The sequence below is a fragment of the Bos indicus x Bos taurus genome, chromosome 6, assembly GCF_003369695.1.
Source record: "Bos indicus x Bos taurus breed Angus x Brahman F1 hybrid chromosome 6, Bos_hybrid_MaternalHap_v2.0, whole genome shotgun sequence".
In the NCBI taxonomy this organism is placed as follows: domain Eukaryota; kingdom Metazoa; phylum Chordata; class Mammalia; order Artiodactyla; family Bovidae; genus Bos; species Bos indicus x Bos taurus.
The window spans coordinates 6402743-6416248 of NC_040081.1; the positions used below are offsets into that span (position 1 = coordinate 6402743).

Consider the following 13506-nt stretch of genomic DNA (forward strand, 5'->3'; position numbering starts at 1 on the left):
TTAAAAATCACAATTCCTGGCATAAATGTGAAACCATTTTCACATACATTAACTGACATTCTTCAGGTCCTCAAAGGCAGAACTGTTTACTTTCCAGCTACACTACCTTACTGTCTAGTTATCTCTTTTAAAGAGTTCTCTCTTCTGTCATATCAGAACCTCTGCTATGCAGTCACTGCTACTTTTAGGTTTCCATGATGCTCTTTTCCTTCTCTAAGATGTTTTCTCTTTTATTATGTTAAACCATGCCTACTCTTTCTATACACTAAAAATTAGTTTCTCTTTTTCAAAAACTCTTGATAATTCCACCAATAGGCAGCTATTTGTTTGTAGTAATTTAATTTTCTTCTGATTGTCTCCAGCATCAAATGGCAGTCTCTTCAGTAGGCTGCTTTTCTATGCTTCAGTTCAGTTCAGTTCAGTCACTCAGTCGTGTCCGACTCTTTGCGACCCCATGAATCGCAGCAGGCCAGGCCTCCCTGTCCATCACCAACTCCCGGAGTTCACTCAGACTCACGTTGATCAAGTCAGTGATGCCATCCGGCCATCTCATTCTCTGTCGTCCCCTTCTCCTCCTGCCCCCAATCCCTCCCAGCATCAGAGTCTTCTCCAATGAGTCAACTCTTCACATGAGGTGGCCAAAGTACTGGAGTTTCAGCCTTAGCATCATTCCTTCCAAAGAAATCCCAGGACTGATCTCCTTCAGAATGGACTGGTTGGATCTCCTTGCAGTCCAAGGGATTCTCAAGAGTCTTTTCCAGCCCCACAGTTCAAAAGCATCAATTCTTTGGTGCTCAGCCTTCTTCACAGGCCAACTCTCACATCCATACACGACCACTGGAAAAACCATAGCCTTGATTAGACGGACCTTTGTTGGCAAAGTAATGTCTCTGCTTTTCAATGTGCTATTTAAGTTGCTCATAACTTTCCTTCCAAGGAGTAAGCGTCTTTTAATTTCATGGCTACAATCACCATCTGCAGTGATTTTGGAGCCCCAAAAAATAAAGTCACACTGTTCCCACTGTTTCCCCATCTATTTCCCATGAAGTGATGGGACCAGATGCCATGATCTTCATTTTCTGAATGTTGAGCTTTAAGCCAACTTTTTCACTCTCCTCTTTCACTTTCATCAAGAGGCTTTTTAGTTCCTCTTCACTTTCTGCCATAAATGTGGTGTCATCTGCATATCTGAGGTTATTGATATTTCTCCCAGCAATCTTGATTCCAGCTTGTGCTTCTTCCAGCCCAGTGTTTCTCATGATGTACTCTGCATAGAAGATAAGTAAGCAGGGTGACAATATACAGCCTTGACGTACTCCTTTTCCTATTTGGAACCAGTCTGTTGTTCCATGTCCAGTTCTAACTGTTGCTTCCTGACCTGCATACAAGTTTCTCAAGAGACAGATCAGGTGGTCTGGTATTCCCATCTCTTTCAGAATTTTCCACAGTTTATTGTGATCCACACAGTCAAAGGCTTTGGCATAGTCAATAAAGCAGAAATAGATGTTCTGGAACTCCCTTGCTTTTTCGATGATCCAGCGGATGTTGGCAATTTGATCTCTGGTTCCTCTGCCTTTTCTAAAACCAGCTTGAACATCTGGAAGTTCACGGTTCACGTACTGCTGAAGCCTGGCTTGGAGAATTTTGAGCATTACTTTACTAGCATGTGAGATGAGTGCAATTGTGCGGTAGTTTGAGCATTCTTTGACATTGCCTTTCTTTGGGACTGGAATGAAAACTGACATTTTCCAGTCTTGTGGCCACTGCTGAGTTTTCCAAATTTGCTGGCATATTGAGTGCAGCACTTTCATAGCATCATCTTTCAGGATTTGAAATAGGTCACCTGGAATTCCATCACCTCCACTAGCTTTGTTCATAGTGATTGTTTCTAAGGCCCACTTGACTTCACATTCCAGGATGTCTGGCTCTAGGTCAGTGATCACACCATTGTGATTATCTTGGTCTTGAAGATCTTTTTTGTACAGTTCTTCTATGTATTCTTGCTACCTCTTCTTAATGTCTTTTGCTTCCATTAGGTCCATACCATTTCTGTCCTTTATCGAGCCCATCTTTGCATGAAATGTTCCCTTGGTATCCCTAATTTTCTTGAAGAGATCTCTAGTCTTTCCCATTCTGTTGTTTTCCTCTATTTCTTTGCACTGATCATTGAGGAAGGCTTTCTTATCTCTTCTTGCTATTCTTTGGAACTCTGCATTCAGATGCTTATATCTTTCCTTTTCTCCTTTGCTTTTCGCTATTACATTCATCCAAAATTACTGTTGCCCTGACATCCTTTATAATCTGTCTAGACCTATATGCAGCTGTTTTCCAATACATTCTGCTACTTTCTGTATATTGATCATCTTAACAAATGTTATCACTATTCTTAGATGTCTGAGACAGAAGCACTCTCCTAAACAATCTTTCATTCCCACAACAAATCACTAAGTATTACCAGCTATACTTAAGGATTTCTTAAATAGGCTTCTCAACTTTGCATTTTCTGAATCACCATGGGCACCTACTTAAAATGTTGATAATAGATTCTTCCTTCCAGAGACAGGAGGTCTCAGATGTGGCTTACACATTTAATGCAAGTGATTTGCAAACAGAACACTGGGAAGTAACTGTTCTAGCAAATTCTCTCTTTCCTTCTCATTTCCATACCTGGTTCAGGCCCTGTACGTTTCTTGCCTGGGCTTTCATAGTAGCCTTTGCTAAATTCGGATAATCTATAGTTTGTACTCTGAATCTATAGTTGTCCTTTTCAACTCATCAACCAAGAACAAAGGACCCATTACTCTTTCTTCCTTGCAAGCTATCTGATAACCTTGAAACTCTCCCTTTTCTTAGTCTATATTACAGACATGCCCTAATATTTAATAATTGAATATTTAAACTTTAAGTAGCTATATTAATTTATACTTTCAAAATTTATATCTCTCTCTATATATATATTTGAATATATGTATGTGTTTGTGTGTAAATATACATAGATTGTTCCTGATAGTAAATAAAATATACATATGATATTGAAGTTTGTATGGCAGAGAGAAAATGAGACTACAAATATAGCATGGACATTTGTCCTCTGTCCCTGTCTATGAATTCCTTGAGGGTAGAACTTTTTTATTCTTTTTGAAATTTCATAGTTTATAATCAGTTTAGTTGCTCAGTCATGTCCGACTCTTTGCGACCCCATGGACTGCAGCACGCCAGGCTTCCCTGTCCATCACCAGCTCCTGGAGCTTGCTCAAATTCATGTCCATCAAGTTGGTGATGCCATCCAACCATTTCATTCCTCTGTCATCCCCTTCTCCTCCTGCCTTCAATCTTTGCCAGCATCCCTTTGCATCAGGTGGCCAAAGTATTGGAGATTCAGCTTCAGCATCAGCCCTTCCAGTGAGTATTCAGGACTGATTTTCCTTGAGGATTGACTGATTTGATCTCCTTGCTGTCCAAGGGACTCTCAAGAGTCTTCTTCAACAAAACAGTTCAAAAGCATCAATTCTTCAGCGCCCAGCCTTTATGGTCCAACTCGCACGTCCATACATGACTACTGAAAAAGCCATAGCTTTGACTAGATGGACCTTTTTCAGCAAAGTAATGTCTCTGCTTTTCAATATGCTGTCCAGGTTGGTCATAACTTCTCTTTCAAGGTGCAAGTGTCTTTTAATTTCATGGCTGCAGTCACCATATGCAGTGATTTTGGAGCCCAAGAAAATAAAGTCTGCCACTGTTTACACTGTTTCCCCATCTATTTGCCATGAAGTGATGGGCCTGGATGCCACAATCTTAGTTTTTTAATGTTGAATTTTAAGCCAGCTTTTTCATTTTCCTCTTTCACCTTCACCAGAAAGCTCTTTAGTTCCTCTTTGCTTTTGCCATAAGGGTGATGGCGTCTGCATATTGGAGGTTATTGATATTTCTCCTGGCAATCTTGATTCCAGCTTTTGCTTCATCCAGCTGGGCATTTCGCATGAGGTACTCTGCATATAAGTTTAATAGGCAGAGTGACAGTATACAGCTTTGATGTACTCCTTTCTCAATTTTGAACCAGTCTGTTGTTCCATATCCAGTTCTAACTATTGCTTCTTGACCAGCATACAGATTTCTCAGGAGGCAGGTAAGGGGATCTGGTATGCCTATCTCTTTAAGAATCTTCCACAGTTTGTTGTGATCCACACAGACAAAGGCTTTAGAGTAGTCAATGGAGCAGAAGTAGATGTTTTTCTGGAATTGTCTTGTTTTTTCTATGATCCAGCAAATGTTGCCAATTTGATTTCTGGTTCTTCTGCCTTTTCTAAATCCATGTTGACCATCTGGAAGTTCTTGGTTCATGTACCGTTGAAGCCAAGCTTGAAGAATTTTGAGCATTTCTTTGCTAGCATGTGAAATGAGTGCATTTGTGCAGGAGTTTGAACATTCTTTGGAATTATCTTTTTTGGGGAATGGAGCAAAAACTGACCTTTTCCAACCCTGTAGCCACTGCTGAGTTTTCCAAATTTGCTGGCATATTGAGTGCAGCACTTAATAGCTTCATCTTTTAGAATTTGAAATAGGTCAACTGGAATTCATCACCTCTAGTAGCTTTGTTCGTAGTGATGCTTCCTAATGCCCACTTGACTTCACACTCCAGGATGCCTGGCTCTAGGTAAGTGATCACACCATCGATTCATAATAATCAATGGTTATTGATTCATAATAAAACTTTTAACTTAGTAATGGAAGTACCACATTGAATCAACATAAACTTTTCTATATGTCTTCTCTTCCTATTAAAAAACCTTACCATTCCACACATTAGATAGCAGGAGGTTACAGTATAGTGGTTGGAGCTAAAAGAAAATATATATGGTCTATTATGTATTAGGTATATAAAGATGGGTAAGGAAAGGATAAATTTTAACTCAGTCTTTTATTGTATATTAGGGACTATACTCACATTCTCACATTTAATTTTCACAACAACCATGTGCAGTGAGATTTATTTTCTTTATTTTACAGAGTGAAGAAACAGACTCAAAGAGATTTATTTTCCTTCTCAGCACAGTAGTAAAGTGGGCATGGATGAAAGGATCCAGCAGCTTTATTGCTGCTGTCCACAGTGGTGATGGAACCACATACCTGATCACAAATTATGGAGGGACAGGATGAAGATTTATTATTTCTTTAAATAAAAAGTAAGAATAATTTGATTTTGCTCATTTAAGAGCAATGAAAAAATGATGGGATGTTGACTGCGTTTGGCACTCAGGACACCTCCGCGAAGGTCCTTGTTCTGCATGGCATCCATCAGCTTTTACCCTTCATCCTTCTTCACTTTTGCTTCTGGGCTTGGCTGTACAAACTTTCACTTTCATTTGATAATATAAATTCAATTAATGTTACCATTTGAGAGACTACTAGTAACTAAATACTAAAGGAGAGACAACATCTTTTTATTATGGAGTATTGAAAAAAAGGGTAAACCTCTGCCAATGCAGTATGTTTTTATTAAAAGAGGGCTTGATGAATTTAGATTCATTTAGGGATGGTTCATTTACTGGACTGTTTTCTTAAAATCCCAGCATACCGTCTTTAGTAACAGCTGTAGTATGTTGAACCATTAATTTGATTCAACCATAATTTTGGTTCAACCAAAAAAACCATAATTTTTCTTTTCCTATTCTCAGTTGTCCGTGTATACAGTCATATTAAAAGAAAATCTGTTCAACCAAAAAAAAAAAAAAAAGGAGATTGCAGGTTGAACCCAGACCCATCAGATTCTAAAGTTTGTTTTTGCCACATGAGCTTAATGTTGTATGCGTAGAACCTGTTACCTGCTCTTCTGTCATAAAAAAAGCTATATGAAAGCTATTTGAGAATTTTATTACAATGCTTTACTTCAGAATTCTATATATTCTAATTGTGTATTTGGTTTCCTTCAAAATTACTTTGTTTATCAATACCTTTTCCATTGTGCTCTGTAAGAATGTCCTAATAAATCTAAGCTCATCAGTGACTGACATTCAACTTACTTTTAAATGAGATTTAATATTATACAGTTATTTTACTTATATATTTTCAAAAACACTATGCTATTTGAGAAGGTTCCTCAGAAGTACTCTTGATAAATTTACTATTTAATTTACAAAACTATGACACAGGCATTGCTAATTTCAGTGTAAAATTAGTTGAAAATTTTATAAATCTACTATATACATTACTCTTGAGGAAAAACTTAAAGGTATTTGTTTTATGTTATTTTGGAAAGATATTGTCTAAGTAGAGCAGATAATTTTTCTGATTTAATATTTCAAAATCTAACAATACTTCAAATAGCATGTACTGGTTTGAATAAACATTTACTTATTTTTTGGACTTCCCTCATAGCTCAGTTGGTAAAGAATCCACTTGCAATGTAGGAGACCCCAGTTTGATCCCTGGATTGGGAAGATCCCCTGGAGAAGGAAAGGGCTACCCACTTCAGGATTCTGGCCTGGAGAATTCCATGGATTGTATGTATATTCCATGGGGTCACAAAGAGTCGGACACAGCTGAGCAACTTTCACTTTCACTTATTTTTTAAGATAATAAACAAATATACAGTATTAGAGTATTGCATTTAAAGCCCTGTAAGAGAACAGAAAATAACAAAAGCAGTCTCCACAAGGTCACTCACATGAGACATCTGTGAATTTGGTATCAGAGCTGGATTTAATTCTTGATCAGTTAGTGTTGCCTTCTAGCTATTCACAACCTCAAGTTCTTAATTTGTAAAATGAGGATTATAATAACTGTCATAATTATTATTAAATTAAAGAAGATACATATATATAATAGTATTTCATAAATTACACAGTTCTATACAAATAGGATTTCAATATAATTACAAACAGACTTAATTTTTAGTATGATAAGCGACTGCCAACAAAAGTTTGGGCCATCTGAAAGAACATAAGACTCCTGTAAATATGTTACTAAACTCCTCTAGGTCTAATCTTTACATTTGTCCTGAACTTATCTACAAAGTAGGTATATAATGTGAAAAGCCGTATCATTCAGACCCCATTTACTAAAGAATCCAAGTGACTTGAGTCATATATTTATGTGCATAGCAGTTTTATTATTCTGTTTGTAAGGGGATTAATTACCTGGTGCAATGTTTTCTGGATTTGGGGGACTTCGTGGATCCGGGGTGTTAGGAGGAGTAAATGGTGCTTGCTGTGAACCACTTTCAAAGTTGATTCCATCCAGTTTCTCATTCTGCATGGCAATATTGTGCTGTATTTGATCAAAAGTAAACTCAACTGAAAACTCAAAAATATACACTAATAGGACATACATATGTGCGAGACTCCATTTGTATACTTGGAATTTAAATATAATGCCAATTCATTGTTACATACTGACTCAATAATTTATATGGTACCGAGTAGAGCAGTTGAATGAGAAATTTTACTAATATCAATCTAAACTGTTTTATGATGACAATCTACTTAATAATAATTAATTAAGCCTTACTGTGTGCCAGGCACTGTGTCCAGGGCTTTATATCAATTATCTGTAATTTACTATTCACAACATATCCATAAGATAAATCTATTTAGTTTTTAAGTCTTTACTGATTTAATATCATATAGCATACTCGCCACATACACAACTTAGTCATTGTTACATTATTAGTTTACTTATACTTGGGATTTAATTATATTCTTTAATATGACTTGTTTTAAAGTTTAATCTGAAATTTGGACATCAGTCACGTATAACAAAAAATATTTTCACTTTAAGCTGCATAAACTTATAGAAGGAAGAATTGGGGTTTCTAAAAAACAGAATATTTAAAAGAGCGTTTGTCTAAAGTTTTAAGGTGAATTTTCTTTACTGTTATAATTTAGGATTTATTTTATGGCAATATAGCACTTTAAAAACAGTCAATTGGTTTTTAACAGAGAAGAATAGACATTGTAATAGGTTATATCCTCAGATGTATAGCTAGGATTTACCTCTGTAATAAAATATTGTTTTAATTATACATGAGAGACATACATATTTCTTAAAAGAAGCCAATCTATTTAAGTGCATAAGGTCAAATCATCTTTTAACTTTATAAAGAAAAATTTACTGAAGGCCATAGCAAATAAACATCAATTTTGAGTTTTTCCTGTGTGAAATAAGCCAAACATATTTTAAAATATTTTTTATTTCTGTATTTATTTATAAAATGATAAGGTAAAGTTCACTTTTGCAATTTAATAATTATTTAACTTTATAGAAATGTGATTATTTCATACTAAAATCCAAATGCTTACAATAACTAAAGATCATAAATTAAGGCCTCACCTGACAAAATTATGAAAAAAAATAAAGTTTATCCCATTTTCAGCCTTCACCCACCCACAGCCACTCTCCAGGTGCCTTTCACCTTATTCCAGGCAGCACCCTGGTAAAGTTGCTGTGGAAATGAGCAGGGCCATGTTAGTAGTTGTAAGCTTAACATTAACCAGGTGAGTATGGGTCTTGATTACTGGCCATAAGAGTTTGCATTTTATTCAATAGGCAAGAAGAAACAGTTTTTAAAGGTGAATAGTGCTGTACTCAAATACATCAGTTTTTAGTGTTTTGAATTTAGCTATTAAGCGTTCGATTTAATTGACTTGATTAATAACTTTTTTCACTTCTGAACCTTTGTCACTTCTTAGAAAAAAGTCTTGCTAAGTTTAATTATAAATAAAAGCCAGTTGAGATAAATATAGAAAGTTTAATTGTATCATGCATTAAAATTACTTTTTCTAAGTTACTGTCCATGAAATGAGTTTCACCTAAACTTATAAGTCATTCTACCTACATTATTTTAAAAATTGTAATACTAACCTCCTTTATAGACAGGAAAATCAACTCTTTCTAGCTGGTTATTAATTATCAGGAGACACTCAGTACCTCTGTTTGTCATTGTTAATTATACAAGCAAAGCCTTATAATAATTGGGTAGTGACTTATTTTAGTTATGATAGCCTTAAATGATTTTTATAATGTTATTTTTTGAACAAAATATATATATTTTTTGAACCTCACTGTATTTAGTTACATCTTACTTCAGAATTACTTTTTACAGTATAATTCCCATTTTTCCAGTATTATATAAGATTTCTAAAGATTTTTTTAAAGTCTTTATTGAATTTGTTACAACATTGCTTCTGTTGTTTATGTCCTGGTTTTTTGGCCATGAAGCGTGTGGGATCTTAGGTCACCAACCAGAGATTGAACCCATGCCACTTGCGTTGAAAGGTGAAGTCTTAACCCCTGGGCCACCAGGGAGGTGCCTCCAGGGAATTTTAAAAGTGCTTAGTTACTGCAAACATATGTAGTTTTAACTGTAAACTGTGGATTTTTTTTTTTTTTTTTCTTCTTAGTTCTTTGACCAGGGATTGAACCCTAGTCTCCTGCATTGGAAGGCAGATTCTTTTTTTTTTGACTGCTCTTCGTTGCTTTTGCATGGGCTTTCTCCAGTGGTGGCAAGTGGTGGGGCAGGTCTGGGGAGGGGGGCGGCTACTGTTTGTTGCCCTGTGTGGGCTTCTCATTGCGGTGGCTTCTCTTGTTGCAGAGCACAGGTTCTAGGCATGTGGGCTTCAGTAGTTCAGCACACAGGCTTAGTAGTTGCTGCTCGCAAGCTTAGTTGCTCCACAGAATGTGGAATCTTCCCAGACCAAGGATTGAAACCATGTCTCCTGCCTTGGCAGGTAGATTCTTACCCACTGTGCCACCAGGGAAGTCCATGGATTGTTTTGAATAATATCCTTTTGTGGTAACTTATAGAAAGGAATTTTAATTATGATGAATCATTCTTTTATTTTCTCTTGTATGCTTATTTTCTTCATCCCTTTTTGTATGTGTATGTGTAAGAGGTTATCAGTTCATGAACAGGACTTTGAAATTGGCATGTGTAGCAAGCAATGTATCTTCATTTTATTTTAAAAACGCATATTTCCTATTGTTATTTGTATCATAAGAAGGTTTGTGTGGCTTGAATTTACTAGTTTCTCAGCAAGAGAATAAGCCAAAAGCTGTGCTTATTTTTTTTTAATTGTACTTAATATTTAAATAAATGGCATTGATTACAAAAGAGTTGGTTTATATTTTCATCTAATGATGTCCTGAAATTATAAGAAATGCATAAATGTAAGTTAAATAATTATTTTGATAATATCTAAAGCTCAAGGGAAGCAGTAAAAGATTATTTCAGAAAATGTAGTCAATAACATTAATTTGATATAAATCATATAAGGATGATTCAAGAACTAGATTCTAAGTAAATCATTGTTTTCTATTTATCAATGTTATTTTGTCCCTCCATCACTAGACAAGGGCTGTATTCATTTATCTTTGAAATCCAAGCATAGTGTCTAGAACATAGTAGGCAATCAATAAATTTTTGCTGAAAGTATAAATGAATGGAAATAGACCCAAACCTAATACCATCTTCTAAATTTCTGTCATATTATCAATGCTTGCTCAAAGTTGCAGTCTAAAGCCTTGATAAAAGCAAATGTGTCATCAGATTTCATCAGACTTCAGAGTATATTGTGTAACTCAGTGACATGTGACTTCATTCCATATATTATTATTGTGTATTATTTTATGCTACTTATTAGCATTTAATTGTTTCAGTATATTCAGTATATGTTCAAATATTTCAGTACAGCTGTTTGGGACTATTTAGTTCTCAATCTTCCAGGAATGCTGGAAAAATATTAAGACATATTCTTATATATTTTACCTATGACCAGAATGTTTGATCACAGGTATATAAGATTATTGTCAATAATTTGAAATACTAGTGATAAGAGAATATGTTGTATTTTAATGGACATTTTAAGTCTTATACCTTCTTTCAGAATTGTAATTAAAGCATACTTAGAGATATAAATGTTAGTTATGAAAACTGAATTTATTCAGATGTCTAGACTTGTAGATGACTTTTCAAAGAATTTCCATTAAGACACTGTATTTCATATTACTCTTCAAAGCTACCTCTCTATTGTCATTATCCATCAGATGAGCCAGAGGTTATTTTAGGTTCATACTGTATTAGCTGCGGACATTTTCTGATAAGAGGATACTGAGCATAATTACAGGATACCATGGCATTACATTTATCCATGACTTCAAGTGAAAATCTTCCTTCATTAAATGTAAATACTGTGGTTGAGTAAAATTTGATGTCTAACTGAATTCATAATTATAACTAGATTTCTATTCATGGATGTTGAAGGATGCTCATTAATGTGAAAAAAAAAAAACTGTTTAAGATGTTCTCAAACCATTTCTTGTTAAGCAGATCATAACAAGGGAAATAGAAATTTCAAGAATGAGTAAAATTTTAGTGTTTGTGAGTGCAAATGTTAGTTCTGTAGTGTGTTTTAGTAATTATGATAAAAGATCAGTGAAACTGGTCTGTTTGCTGTAAAGAATTTAGCTGTTCATTCAAAACAGCTTTCTAGTGATGGCAGTTGGAAAGCTTTCAGGTTTAAATTCATGAGTAAACTTGCAAACTTTTCATAGCTATAGAAAGAAACCCTTAGTTCAAAAAAAAACCAAAAACATATTGTTGTAGTCTCCACCATCTCCTATAGTGCACTATTCCTTTTTGATTCTTCATACCGGTATTTTATTTTTAAGATATTTTCCTGAAGCTAATTGTTTTTCAATTATGAACTTCTTCCTCTAAAATTTCTCTGAATGACAATTTAAAAGAATATGGTATTCATGCAATATGTAAAATATAATTTAATGAATTTGTTTGTTTTAACTTTTGGTTGATGGGAATTTTTGTCCAAAGAGTTTTATCCACATTGATTTTATTGTCAGTGAGTACCAGACTTCTCTATACAACGTGGAATGAATACTTTGAAAGGAGATCAGCTGTGTCTCGTTCCCAGGCATGTTTCAATGCCAGGATGTTTTCAGCCAATAAAATGCTTCTACTTGCTTTATGGAGCACTGTGTGCTTTGGAATTGTTTCCATCCCAAACATTTAACCAGTGGTGATAAGATATGGAAACTTTTAGTTCCACCAGTCTCCACTCCCTCTCCCTCCTCTTAGCAGAACAGACCAGTTCTTCAGTGCCAAATCTACAAACATGCAGTGTCTCTACTGAACCAAAAAGATACTCATATCAGGCATAATATTCATTTATCCACCTAAATTATTCATCATGAAAAAAAGTATAACAGAATCAATGAAAAGAAAATTTGTAAAATACTTGTTTGGGAATTTAATAATACATATAAATTTAGAAATGCTGCCCATTTATTTAGATAACCATATTATCAAGTTATACCTACATTTATTTGTGCTTTAGTTTCATACTGGAAATTTTCAAATGTATATTTGTCAGATCTTCTTTGTCGCATCTTAAACAGTCTGGCACCACGGTTACTGAGATGGGATAATTCTTCCAACATGATGTCTCTGGGGATGCTGACTTTTTTGCCCAGGTGCATGACATCTACATCTGTAAAACAATATTCATGTGTGTGAAAAACTCTAAGATAAGCATTTTTAAATGCTCTGCTAAATTTCATAATTTACTACCTGCTATATGCTAGAATGGGCTTCCCTGGTGGATCAATAGTAGAGACTCTGCCTGCCAGTGCAGGCAGAGAAGGCAATGGCACCCCACTCCAGTACTCTTGCCTGGAAAATCCCATGGACAGAGGAGCCTGGTGGGCTGCAGTCCATGGGGTCTCGAAGAGTCGGACACAACTGAGCGACTTCACTTTCACTTCATTTTCATGCATTGGAGAAGGAAATGGCAACCCACTCCAGTGTTCTTGCCTGGAGAATCCCAGGGTCGGCAGAGCCTGGTGGGTCGCCATCTATGGGGTCGCACAGAGTTGGACACGACTGAAGCGACTTAGCATCAGCAGCCAGTACAGGAGACGCTGGTTCCATCCCTGTGTAGGAAAGATCCCCTGGAGAAGGAAATGGCAACCCACTCCAGTATTTCTGCCTGGGAAATCCCATGGACAGAGGAGCCTGATAGGCTACAGTCCATGGGGTCACAAAAGAGCCGACCCAACTTGGTAACTAAACAACAACAATATGCTAGTATAGTAACTAAAATAGAGGCTCTTTACTCAAACTGCCTTGGACTGAAGAACTTTTCTGAAATCCAAAAGAAATAAAACTCCTCCACTTGCTCCTTGGGTTAAATCCTGGGTCTACTACTTTCTAACTGTATGATCATAGGTATGTTGCTTATTTTTTTGTAAACCTCAATTTTCTTATCTCTAAAGTGGGACTAATATGTACTGCATAGGTTTTATGTAAGGATTAAATAAAATGTGTTTCTTATCAAACATTTAGTATCATAAAAGAGTGAGCAAAGTTTAATGACACTACTAATTTATTCTTTCCTTATTTAGTGACTAATTATCAAACTACCACTCGTAGTTCTGTTCATAAGCTCTGTTTGACTCCCAGCATTTTTATGTATCAGTTTGAATTGTCTCCATTAC

General features: G+C 35.6%; 1 protein-coding gene and 1 long non-coding RNA gene across 6 annotated transcripts in view; one reads left to right on the forward strand and one right to left on the reverse strand.

The window, feature by feature from the left end:
• LOC113893995 overlaps window positions 1-13506 on the forward strand; it is a 371757-nt gene that overhangs the window by 34530 nt on the left and 323721 nt on the right. The window lies entirely within an intron of this gene.
• MYOZ2 (myozenin 2) overlaps window positions 1-13506 on the reverse strand; it is a 38507-nt gene that overhangs the window by 9517 nt on the left and 15484 nt on the right. For both annotated transcript variants that reach the window (XM_027543727.1, XM_027543728.1), the window contains 2 exons: window positions 12331-12500; window positions 7137-7266 (listed from right to left, as the gene is read on the reverse strand). In XM_027543727.1, the coding sequence (XP_027399528.1) occupies window positions 7137-7266; window positions 12331-12500 (300 nt within the window). The remainder of the gene's footprint in view (window positions 1-7136; window positions 7267-12330; window positions 12501-13506) is intronic.